Source organism: Convolutriloba macropyga, chromosome 2 (assembly GCF_964194025.1).
Source record: "Convolutriloba macropyga chromosome 2, txConMacr16.3, whole genome shotgun sequence".
NCBI classification, from domain to species: Eukaryota; Metazoa; Xenacoelomorpha; order Acoela; family Convolutidae; genus Convolutriloba; species Convolutriloba macropyga.
The window spans coordinates 13,593,216-13,606,796 of NC_134469.1; the positions used below are offsets into that span (position 1 = coordinate 13,593,216).

The window sequence follows — 13,581 nt, forward strand, 5'->3', positions numbered from 1 at the left end:
TCACAAACCTAATGTTTTTAAAGAAATCGTTATGACTTTACTGGATTCGACACGGGTTTTTCACAAAAAAAAGTAAACTGATTTTTGATTTTTGTCATATTTGACGTTCTTTTTGTAGACGTAAGACATATTCTGGATAATTGCAGTTCTCAAGGGCTTCCTTTGGAAAAATAAACGAACCCATTCATTTTTTTCATTTTGTAATTAATGGCTTTCATGTCTTGGGAAAGAAATTTTTTTCGATAAAAACAAGTATTACATAATTTTGCTTTTTTTTGTCTAATTGTTGCCTATTTTCATTAATGAGAGGTCACAGAATACATTTGAAGGGAAGGTTTCAAAAGAGATTGGTGTCACAGATCTAATGTTTTTAATGAATTCGTTATGACTTTACTGGCTTCCACACGGGTTTTTCACAAAAAAAAGTAATTGAATTTTTGGTTTTGGTCATATTCGACATTCTTTTTGTAGACGTAAGACATATTCTGGATAATTTCAGGTCTCAAGAGCTTCCTTTGGAAGAGTGGACGATCCTATTCAAATTTTTCAGTTTGTAATTAATGGCTTACATGTCTTTGGAAATAAATTTTTTTCGAAAAAAAACAATATTACAAAATTTTGCAACTTTTTTCCTTTTTGTCTAATTGTTACTTAGTTTAATTAATGAGCGGTCACATAAAACAAAACCGATGTTTGACAAAGGTTCAATCAAACATATTTTAGGGGCCAAAGTATGGCTTTACAGCTTCCAAATCATTTTCTGGCAAGTTTTAATTGATTTTTTGTTGTTGTCTATTTGTTGTTCTTTTTGTAACTGCATAAAAATTTGAATACCCACAGTTCTTCCATTCTATAGAGGCATTGATAATTGTAAGCCTGTTGCATGTTTTAGCATGTTCCTAACAGTTTTCATTACTTTGAAATTATTAGTTTTTATAAGAAAAATTCAGCGAATTTTCTAACTTTAAAGTTTCTGTTCTCTTTTTCTAATTGTTTACAAGTCTTATTATGAACTGGTGAAAAACCATTTTTTTTCTGGTGAAATACAAGTTATTTTGTTTGTTTTCAGTTTTATCTGACGCTATATTGACTTTGTTATTAAGCTTTGTTTTTAAAAACGGACATATATTTTTTGATATAATTAATGTTTGTTGTTGTTTTTTGATTTTGCCGTTCGTCTTCGCTAGCTTTCTTAATATCGGCATATCTCATCAATCTAATGCATCATTTTTTAATCCACTGAGTTGTTTGCTTTGGAGGCTATCTTTTCGTTTATACACCAGTTTTGTTTTTGAAAAATACTTGAATTTTTGTGTTTTTATCTGTTCCTCATTTGGTAGACAACTATGCCAAAATTGTGGATGAGCGGGGTCGGAACTTTATGTGCGATCGCACATTACTGAGCCTTCTTGTTCTATTCCCTAGTCAAAGGATTATATTCAGTAAAGGTTTTTGTTAAAGTTTTCGATGATTACATATTTTCGGGTAACCGTTTTCACCTTGCTCAAGGAATTGAGTCAAGTTTTCATGCGCTTGGTTTGATTGTTTCACAACATTACTTTAATTTTTCAAAGAAAGGAGACATGCGATAATTTATGTAAAATAAATTACGAAATTGATCAATAAATTACGTTTGACAAAAAAGAAAAAATGAAAAGCAAAATATTCATATCTAAGATTGACTAATTTTTTTGCGGTTATTCTCCCGTAAAAGGCGCAGCAAAAAATGAACTCCGGCGCTGCTTCATTAAAAAATGTGGCGACTATCTGGAAAGCTTTAAGCACTAAAAACCACTCAAGTTATTGTTCTCGGATCTTTTAAAAACGATTATGTAGCAACAACTTTAAATATAGGCATCTTTTAGATTTTCCACTTATACGAGTTTAAAGTCATAACGCGATGGGACAATGTAGATTACTATTTGTTAGAACCAAATTTGTCCACCAAAATTGAAAACTAACAGGTTATTCGGGACTGCGACTTATCAGAGACAGAGATACTTCAGACTGCGAGTTTATGTGGAAAAGGAAAAACAAACACACAAACCAACTCCAATTTAGAAAGCCTAACACAAAATTTTTTAATCAGTAAAAAATGGTCACCTTTATTCTTTATTTTTGCGGTAATCAAAAATTCAGATTAGCTTAAAATTTAATCCTTTCCCGGGTCGAGGTTTGGTGGTGAATTTTCGTAAGAAATGCGGTGAAACGCGGTGAAAAAAAAATTTTCACCGCGTATTTCTTACATCTTTTTGCGGTGAATGCGGTGAATCGCGGTGAATTATTTTTTTTTCACCGCGTTCTCAGTATTCTTACAAAAAAGAATGGTCCCCACACGCGTTCGAACCTCTGACCTCCTTCATGCCCTCATTTGCTTATTCCACTGCGCCAACTGTCACTTAGGTCTTTGTTATTTCTTGTGAATTTAAATCAGATTGATTAAACTTTGGAAACCATATGCGGTGAATTTTTGTAAGACATGCGGTGAAATGTGGTGAATTATTTTTTTTCACCGCATTCACCGCATTTCTTACATTAATTTGCCATAATAGTCTATGCGGTGAATTTTTGTAAGAAATGCGGTGAAAAGCGGTGAATTATTTTTTTCACCGCATTCACCGCAATCACCGCATTTCTTACGAAAATTCACCGCATTCACCGCATTTCTTACGAAAATTCACCCTAAAACCTCGACCCGGGTTCTGTCACAAAACCATTCAAAAGCCAAATTCTTCAAGCCAGCTAGAGAACCCTCAAGGCCTTCTTCATTTCTGATTATTGACATTCTTGAGATTAGTAAGCTCATTTGAAGTTATATATTGATAAGGTAGATGCTACGCAATGAGAGCAGAGAACAAAAAGGCCAGTTTAATCATTATTGTCCCACCAAAATTACGAGGAAAAGATTTGTTGGGCGAGAATAAAACCAAAATCAAAGACTTGACAAGTGACGGCGAACTCTAACGCTTAGATGAAGCTTGCTGTGATTTTACTAACGCTTTTTCCTCGATTAAGTCGCCTTGAAATCTTCCTAAGGGGCTTATTATATCGGAGTGGTAAACTTGTGTTTAATTTTTTTGAATGAGTTGAATAATTCTTCATACAAAGTGCAAATGCGAAACAAGGCGACTCGGTAATGTGCAATTAGGTTCCGACCCCGCTAATCCACAATTTTGGCATGATTGTCTACCAATTGAGGAACATAGAAAAACCCAAGAATTCAAGTATTTTTTTTAAAAAAAAGTGGTGTATGAACGAAAAGATCGCCTCCAAAGCAAATAACTCAGTGGTGGAGTGAATAGTGGTGCCATAGGTTGATGAGATGTGCAAATAATAAGAAAGCGAGTCAAGACGAACAGCAAAATCAAACAACATCAACAAAAACTATTTACATCAAAAACTTCATGTCCATTTAAAAAACAAAACTTAATAACAAAGTCAAAACAGCGTCAGATAAAACTGATATTAAACAAAATAACTTAAAATACACCAGAAAAGATATGGGACTACTCAATAAAAAGGCTTGGTAACAATTAGACAATAAAGAACAAAAACAGTAAAGTTGTTTAATTCGCCTTTTTTTCCCAACACAAATAATTTCAAAGTAATGAAAACCAAGAGAAATCAACTAAAATATCCCATAGATAAACGATTACCAATGAATTTTTAGAAGGAATCAAAAAACTGTCGATATTAAATTTTTTAAGCGGTTACAAAAAGAACAACAATTTGACAACAAACAAAAAGGTTCGTTTATTCTTCCAAAGCAAGCCCTTGAGAATTGAATTTATCCAGAATATGTCTTACGTCTACAATAAGAACGTCAAACATGACAAAAATAGAAAATTAATTTACTTTTTTTCCTGGTCGAAGCCAGTAAAGTCAACAAATTCTTTAAAAACATTAGATTGTGGGGCACCAATCCCTTTTGAATTCTTCCTTTGACAACAATAATGTCATATTTAGCTTGTAATTAACGAGACTAGATAACAAACAGACAATAAAAGGAGCAAAATTGCGAATTAACTAAGTTTTTTAATTTAGAAAGCAATTGTTTTCAGAGTCATGGAAGCCATCAGCTATCTACTAATATCAGAACATCGGATCATCTATTCTCTCCTGAACAGCCAATAAAACCGGGTATTTGTACTGAATTTTTCATACGACTAAAAAGACAACTAAAGAGGACAGTTAAAGACAAAATTTATAAAAATTCAAATAAATTCTTCGAGAAAGTAGTGTCGAAACCGTTAAAATCATAATCTATGTCTTCAAGGTTGTTAATATTATCAATTGTGCCTTATTTTTAAAGCCAATAAGGTGATATACGAACTGTCAATAATGTGATAATGTGACAAAACTAGAAAACGTGAAAAATGGGCAAATACTTAAAAAATTTTTTGAAAAAATGTGATATCTAGTAATATCAAAGCCAGAAAACCATAACTTAAGGCGTAAAACCGCGATAGGGATTGTACTTGATTTCAATAGAAAGAAGAAGCGTTCCTTCATTGCTGACAATAAGCTACAAGTTGACCAAATTAAGGGAAAAATAGAGGCAAAGTTCAATAAGTCATTTTTTATTTAAAATTTAAATACTTTCAAAAGTCAAAACGACCATGAGCTTTCAAGTAATCAACTAGATACAACAAGGTTGAGCTATTTAGGAAACCAATTGGACCTATCATTAGTGAGCTCTGGTTTGAAATGTTCCGTTTTTTATTTAATGTAGAAAAGATCTATTAATTTTTTTTATAAAAAAGACCGACTGATTACAATCTGAAATAATTTTGGATTATGCCAGTCCAAGAAGGATTCAAAACTAACCCTACTAATGTTGCTCTTTCAATAGGAACATTTAATCATTCGAATGTTCTAGATATTGATCTTTTGTAAGCTAACAACTCAATAATAGATCCTGCGTTTTTGATAATCAACGAATAAATTTAGCAAAAAACGGCAAAGTTTTAATTAAATGGCACTCTTAATGGAATTTGAAATAAAAAAGCCCTATTTTGAGCCTTAAATGACTTTGTTAGTGGTGCTTGTGTCTGAACTTCCTGTAATATTAATCAAACTGGACTAAAACATATTTCGAGCTGTTTTTGATGAAAAAGTCTTAATTTTGAAAAATTTTGCCAGAATTTTTGACAAAAAAATTAATAAAAAAGCCTACAATAAATTCTTTGTCTTTACAAACAAAAATCAACAACACTTTCTAATAAAATAACAATTTTTAGCAAAGTTGGCGAAGTTTTAGTCAAAAATTCCTGAAAATGTGAATAAAATCTCACCGGAATTCACACTATATTCTCAAAATTTAAAGCTCGATAACTCACTGTAAAAAACGAAAAGTAAAAAAATATTTTAATTCCATATTCTACTCTGGACAAGCTTTCTAATGATACCAGTCCCAACTCTCTACGATGAATATATCGATGGGCCAAAATTGACTGAACAAAAAAAACCCATTTGAGTATATAGTTCCTTCCCCCTCAAGAGGGGTCGGAACAATAAATAAAGGATTCAAACATTTTAAGCTTCAAAGTCTAATTAGCTTCAATTTAAGATATTTAACTTTCGGCGAACTTTTGTCAACACTGTCCATTTTGCCCCACAATTCAAGCTAAATTGTGAATAATTGCATGAAGTCCCTAAACTTATCACTTGCGCGTTAATATAACTGTTCTTTAGCACCTACCCACAACTCAACACATGCGGAAAATGAGTATCTTGAGTAACTGGCAAAAGTAAAATAGAGACCATGCTTTAGACCATGTTCTTTTAACTGTTATACATTTTAACGTTTATAGATCACAAACATTGCCAACTAATGTTGGAAGAATTGCTCACGGACGACCAGCGGGAGATCTAATCAATCGCCGTCTCTTGCAGATGAGGGAAGGCTTCGAAGTTTACAGAAGGTTAAAAAGACGTCACTACAGGTTACTATATACCACTTTTGAGGTTTAGCTCGAACAAAACTCAAAAATCAATGGCGTAAAATTCGTAGCATTTTTTTAAATTCTCTTGCTGAACTTGAGAGCAATTTAAACGTAGCTGGAAGATTGTCATAAAATAGCCCCAATAGCTTCGTAGATCTGCAGTCTCAAAAAAAACAGTAAGAAAGACAGACCAAAAAAATTCGTCCCTTCGTCCCACCTTATATTTCGATTAAAAATCTGTATATGTTTTGGTTGCCTCTATTAGCTGCTCTCAAATAACCTTCATTTTGAGTGACACACACCCATTTGACATTATATCTTTGAATTAAAGTAAACATAAGTCAATTTCAAAGTGAGGAAGTCATTTTTGAGAGTGAGATAAGTCAAGTGTGACCAAAATTTAATCACTCAAATGAACAAAAAACTCGCTCCACTAAGAGCGAAAAATGACGTCAAACATGCACTTCAGTTGAAATTGCATGAACGAATGAACAAAAAGCAGATTTGAAGTGGTTGTGACGTCTTATGGTCGTAACAAAAATCGCGACGACGAAATAAAAACCAAGAGAAGGCCAATAATAGCCCCAGCTATCGCTGTGCGGCTATTAAAAAGTTACAACGTGCTTGCATAGTTTTTGGGACGTTATTATAGCAATTAGTAGCCACAGACCAGAGAACAAAAATAGCTCCGTCAAAAATTAAAACAAATTTAAGGCTTATTACAACAATTACTTGGTATTCAACCATCGCAGGCACAATCAACTCATTGTTATCGCAAGCTTACCCGATTGTCTGGAAAAGTCTCATGGCACTTCTGTTGTCCACACTCAACAACACAGTAGCCAGTCTCTTGCACATGGCCAACAGTCTCGAAGTTCTCATATCTTTCTTGCGCTCTCGAGCAACAATTTCTTCTATCGTGTCAAGCGCCATGTTGAAATCTTGGCGACTTACTTGGCCAAGAGCAAGCAAGGATTCGTACAAGTATGAATAGAACTGTTGCAAGTCATTTTTGTTGAGTGAGGTAAGTCAAGTGTGACCAAATATTTAATCACGTAAATTAACAAAAAACTCGCTCCACAAAGAGCAAAAAATGACATCACGCAAGCACTTGTTGAAATTGCATGAACGAATGAACAAAAAGCAGATTTGAAGTGGCTGTGACGTCGTATGGTGGTAACAAAAATCTTGACGAAGAAATGAAAAAACATAGCCGGACAAGTCCTGACGTACAATTCAATGAATTTTCTTTGGCTAAACAAAAAAACTAGATCTAAAACGGACTATGAGTGAATTGGAAAACTAATTCTGAAATAAAAGATAAAAGAAAATTGAAAAAAAAAAACAGAAAATCTATGTCAAATGCCTCTTGTGAAAAAATCACTAGCGAGAAATGAAAATTGGGTTCAAGCAAAAAACTCGCCCTGAATGAACTACGAATGGATTGGGAAAACGATTTAGAAAAAATTCGATCCAAAAATCGAAGAAACAGTAAAAATCGAAGTGAAATTGCCAAACGAAAAACCACTAGCGAGAAAGCAAAGTTTTGTTCAAACACCGTTTTCTCACTCTATTTCAAAAATAGAGCGAAAAAATTTCACACCGCAAAACCACTCGCTTTTTCGCTCCACTTGCTGTTTCGGCGTGGCCAAAATCACCACTCCAATTTGACTTCAAAAATCATGAAAATGTGTGAACAGATCTTAAAAAAAGACAGCGCCCCAATACAATTCAAATTCTTTGAATTGTAGAAACCAAGAGAAGGCCAATAATAGCCCCAGCTATCGCTGTGCGGCTATTAACAAGGAACAGAGTTCAATGTTTGATTTGATGAAATAGCTATCGTTATTTTATGCATTTTCTAGAGTTCGTCATCTCAATTATCTAGGACATGTTCCACACGGCTCTGAAAGCTTTCATCGTGCCGAAAGAAAGATTTATGGAGTTACAATTTCTCTAACCAATATTTATAAGAATTAGTTATCACCAGATTAGACTTTTTTCGGAGTTTTAAAATTTGTCTGCTCTGCAGTTTCGGTAAATCGCATACAGAGACTCTTAGAAAATTGCTACCCAACTAAGGGCCCAGGGTTTCACCAGTTGATCCCGTTTCCGAAAATTTACCCCTCAGTCAACAAAATTGGTCACAAATGTTGGCAGTACAATAAATTGCACAAAGAACCACACGACAAAATATTTGCAACAAATTTTCGTTTGAGAGTAATTAATTACACTTTTAAAGATAAATTATCATTTGGGGCTCCTTAACTTCGGCAATTTTCTGAGATTTTGGGAAACTTTTTTAAGTACACTGAACCCGTATGTACAAAGGCCCATGTCAACAGTATCTTCCCAAAGTCAGTTCACGTTTTCCCTCATATACAGTCATCCTATCCTATCAACCTTTAAGATGGATCTTTAAAATTTATAGATGGCTCAAGATCCATGTTAGTTGTACATTTGGCAGCCATTGTTGGATTATAACAAAGTTACAACCAGATATCTTATCACGTCACCAATTCGCAAAGTTCGAACACAAAAAACTAAATTTGAAAATCCAGATGTCACTGAATCAACCGCAGAATTTGAGCATTCCTCACGAGCGGTTGTTTCCAAATCTCCCTTTGGTACAGATCCATGTGATCACTAAAGAAATGATTTTTAGGGAAAACTAGTTAATGTTTAATCAGATGTTGTTAATACAAGCCTCGTTAATAGCATTAATATCCAATACCATATACTCGTAACCATCTATTTGTTTTAGAAACTACCGAAGGCTACCATTTAACCCTTTCAGGTGCTTCGTCTTACCTAGCAACTCGTGAATCACCGATAGAGCGTGCATCAGATAATCGACAGTAGATAAAGAGCTTTCGTTCTCCGTTGAGATCTGAACCATTTTAATCTTATTGAACTTCTCCCCTTCACGGCAAAGAACCCCAACATCCGGGTCAAAAACAAAGTTCTCCCAAATATCCACGGACGGATATTCAAACACAATCTCACTGCAATTAGCAAGTGCTTCCATTGATTGCAGGATGAACTGTTCTACGATTTCAATTAAATCTAGTCTTGACTTTTTAGGACGATCAAGTATGGAGCTCTGAATGGAGAAAGTTTCTTCTTTCAGTTGCTCAAAGTCTCCAAAATCTTGATCAGATAAACCCTCAGAGCTCATTTTGTAAAAGTCAGACACCTGTTTTATTTTTTTCCTGAAAATAAAAGTCGAATTAAATAGAAAAAAATTAATCAATTATCAATTTAAGTGGACATTGAGACAAAAATAATACGAAACACTTGGCAAACATTCAAAAAATTCAAACATGAGACAATCAACAACCAAGGTCAAAACGATCAAGCTAAGTTAGTTTTAATATTCACAAGTCAAATACAATCCTCAAGTTTATTCAAAGTCTTCGTCAAATTCTGCTGCGCTTTGGTTCAAAAACTGCAAATCTTCCTGCGATAAACCTGTATCCATCATATCTTCAGTCACTATTATTTGAGATCCTCCACTTTTCTGACTACTTGTTTGCGATTCCAATTCTTCCTTGATCTGTTTCAGTTCGTCTATTCCTACAGCTTCCGTGTTGTGGACTCCTCGCATTCGGTTTGACACACTTCCTGTAGTCGTGAACCGATTCGACTCTTCGTAATACTGATTCGGGTGCGTGATCGCGGTGAACACATTCTCCGATATCCGATGTCTGTACTCGAATTCTTTTGTACAAGCCATGCAGTAATTTTTACTTTGAACAAATGACATGACGTCATTTATTTCGGTTTTGTGAAGACCCATTTTGTCTAATTTGGTGGTAAGAATATTGACTGGATTGTGTTTATAAGGACAACCATGGAATTCATCCGCAGTCCCAGGCTGACTTCCATTTTGGATTTTGATACAACTGTAAGGCGAATAACTAACCTTTTTACCTTCTTTTCCGTACATATGTCTGAACAAATAGGCATACTTCTTATCAAAAGAATCCGCATCGCTGTTTTTGGTCAAATATTTTCTCCAGAAGGTTAGCGCATCATCAGAACTCAATCCCACTGCTTTCAAAAACAATCCATATTGCAACCTCGCCCAGTGTTTCGCATGCTTTGTCTCCTTTAGAGCAAAGTGAATAGAAGACATGCACAGCGGAAAAGATGATGTCACAAGTTGTTCAATTTGTTCTACTGACACAGTGCCTCCGGATTGACCGTACTTTTTGCCCAGATACTGGTTGCTAAGGGCAACCAATCGAGGAGTTACTCTTTCGTCCTCCATCAGTGAGAGCCTCTGAGATGTCCTCGCCAATTCTAACGACAGATGGGCGCGAAAGTGTGTAATGACAATTGACGAGAGATCTGTATGAGGTACATAAAGGAACCCCGAGTTGACGAATGCACGCTTTGTTCTGACGAGGTCAAGAGCTTGAGTGAAATGCACCTTGTAGAATTCGATTGAATCGAAGTTGGAGCTTTGACTCCCTGAAAAAGATCTACATGACAGTACAGCTAGTAAAGCAAAACAACATAGAATCGGTAACGAGCTGATCAAATGCAAAGCAGCTGAAAACTTATATAATCAGAATACAAAATGTTTGGTAAAATCTACATTAAGAACTTGCCTATAGGCTAGGAAAAATCTGACTGAATACAAAAGAGACAGAGGCAAAAATAACTTAAAAAATTTGAAATAATTTTCAAAAAAGTTGATAACACGTATTCAAAATTAATGTCTTCAAAAACAATATTGGGCTGCTAAAATCTATCCATAGAACCACATTCAAGCAGTAGAATAGTTGCACTGGCCACTAGGAGTTTCAAAAAACTCAAAATTGACAAACAAAGTTTTGACAAAAATTAAAAATGATAAATTGAAAAAACTAGTAAAAATGAACTTGTTTCCTTTAAAATTGCTATTAACAATAGATAAAGCCCAAACATGGAAATCTTACTTGTACAAAACCTCGATGTATGAACTGATGTATGATGTCAATTGAAGACCCATTATCAAACAACTCAAAAACGGAGAAAAAAAACAAAAATTTGAAAGCATTTAGTACCAAAAAGATGATTAAACCTAGCGTAGGGACTCCAATACAACTTAATATCTCAGTGCTTTATCAGTTCATCCCATTTTCAAAGATCAACTTCATCCAAAAATGTATGCACCAATACAATAAAAACTCTTTGCATTGTAAAAAAAACACATTTTGACATCTTGTTTCAAAGTCTTGGAAAATGTTCAAATTTCGGCTGCAAATTTAGCTAGTCTACATAATTATGAGTAATTCAGATTTCGAACTGAAGGTTAATAGGATTAAAACTGATACCAGCTGCCATTTCGTCTAATTAGAATGAGAAACAAGACAAGAAAAACCTTACTTCTGCAGAAATTACTTCTGCAGAAACATTCAATTTCTGACTAAAACGTCGCAAAAATATAAAAAATCATTATACACGTACAGAAAAATTTTAAAAAGTAAACGATATTAAAATTTAAGACAGAAGAAATAAAAATGAGACAATATTCTATGCCACCTCAACTGATCCAAATTACAGGATAAAAAATTTATTAAAAAATTTGAAGAACTTAGTTATCTTTGAACTATTGCAAATGAGTATAGCTAACTAGTTTTGCGCAACTCATGTGCATCCTTTTTTCCTTTTCTGATATAGATGAGTTCGGGCCTGTTGGAATGCAATAAAATTTAAGGTTTGCACAGCAACTACTTTGTTTTTCTACGAACCAATATTCTCTGTATCTATTTCAAGTCACAGCTATCTTCTTTACACAGTGAAGCGTAATTTCTATCAGTTTAATACCTTTTTTACCGTTCCCGTACAGTGAAATAACTAAATTATTTTAAATTCAATTTCAATCCAATTTTTAGTGAGTAAACTTACTCATTCGCACAAAAACTTTTGTCCGAATTACTAAAAATAGACTAACAAAAGGAACAAAAAAGAATAGCGACAAAAGACCAAAATAGCGATAATAAAGTGGGGCGAATTGCTCTCACACGACTGGCGAGCGGTTGGATTCGACAGTCGCTAGGTACGGTTCAGGGAGACTAGCTTTAGCTTAATTGCCGGTGGATGAAGTGTGTGGGGGGATGATGTGGGGTGCGTGAAGTGAGGGGGTTCAAACTCTAAGAACGTCCCTTAACACCATAAATTTCTCCATGTCTCCAAAACAGTTTATTTGAATTGCATACTTATAGTATAGTAAGAAGAGAGGCTCTAAGAGCCCTTAATGCCCTCCGGGCGCTGCATGTTTATCCCGTTTTTGAGGACGAAAAGTCAAATGGGCCAGACGAAAAAACGGTCAAGCGAAAAATCGCATAAAAAGACCACAGGACTAATAATTATGCAGATGTTCCTTGCACGATGTTCCTTCCATAATAAAATAAATTGTATCAATTAATAATGAAAGACGAAATTAAGACAAGACTTCATCCCTCCAAGTACTATTATTTGCAACTTGATGATTCGTGAACGCATTATTTACTTTTCCATCAAAAAGCGGTGAATTACGACGCTCAATAAAACTCAGGACTACATCTACGAGAAAAAACATACCTAAGCATAACTTCAGCCACTTTTCATGAATCTTCTTTTCCCCAGAAGACACAACTTTCAGGTTCAAGTCAATCTTGCTCAGAAACTTTGATACCACGTTCTTGCCATCCGGGTCATTTTGAAGCCTAGTGAAGCGGTACTTGAACAAATCAACCTCATGCGCCAGTAACCATTTCCTCAGCTCATCTGTGCGACAATAAGGTAGTCTAATGAAGTAATGAGACACGATATCATTTCTAATCATCTTCGTGTAATTATCGTCGTCTCCAAACTTGAACGCGAACACTTTCTCGAAATCTTTGAGCTCTTTGAAAACAAAATCTGTCCATTCTGTCGTGTTTTTAGCAAATTTCATATTCGCAATTTCAAATAACCTCAAAAGTTTAATGCGTTCACTGGTCAGGTTTTCAATTTCTTCTATAGATATTTCTCCATCCGGAGGACAGTTGTACAAAGACACGAAGAAATCCTGCCCCGGAACAAAATTCGACTTATCCGCAACGGCCGAAAATCTTCCCAGACTTTTCCTGCCTGCGAACGAAGAATTCAAAGACTTTCGCGGGTTGAACATTGCACGTACTAGCAGCTAAAATCTGAAAATACATTCAAAACTGAGAAATTCAATTATTTAGAAACAAAATTATCAAGCTTCCATAGTTTATAGGATCAAAATCAATTTCTTCTTGCAATACAAGGTCTATGACAGGAACCCTAGAAAGATGCTGCTTTAAAAATTAATAGCTATTAATTTAAAAACTAGAACTCCGAGAATGATCACTTGGTCAGATCCTAAGGTATAAGAATACGTTCTATAGTATCATAAATGTTCCTTGCTTGATTACAAATGCCAACCACGTCACTAGAAAAAAAAGTTAACTAAAAGAAAGCAATGCATATAAATTAGAATATTGCAGAAAGACAGAAGGAAATTAAAACTCATTAAGTGTACAGAGTACTTTACTGAGGTGAAGATATTTGTGACAACTTTCTAACTACATCTGAGACATATTACAAATTGTGAACAACAGATTAAGGTACAAGTGAAACTGTTTCCTAACCTAAC

General features: G+C 34.6%; 2 protein-coding genes across 2 annotated transcripts in view; both read right to left on the minus strand.

The window, feature by feature from the left end:
- The window catches only part of LOC142334822 (meiotic recombination protein SPO11-like), a 40,832-nt gene extending 31,709 nt beyond the window's left edge, over positions 1-9,123 (minus strand). The window contains exon 1 of the mRNA XM_075383147.1: positions 8,757-9,123. Coding sequence (XP_075239262.1) covers positions 8,757-9,123 — 367 coding nt within the window. The remainder of the gene's footprint in view (positions 1-8,756) is intronic.
- Positions 9,124-9,175: 52 nt separating this feature from the next.
- Positions 9,176-13,131, minus strand: LOC142335138 (uncharacterized). Its single transcript, XM_075383502.1, has 2 exons — positions 12,519-13,131; positions 9,176-10,421 (listed from the first exon to the last, which is right to left on the minus strand). The coding sequence occupies exons 1-2, from the start codon at positions 13,087-13,089 to the stop codon at positions 9,349-9,351; spliced, it is 1,644 nt and encodes a 547-aa protein (XP_075239617.1). The 5' UTR covers positions 13,090-13,131; the 3' UTR covers positions 9,176-9,348.
- Between the last annotated feature and the right edge of the window lie 450 nt (positions 13,132-13,581).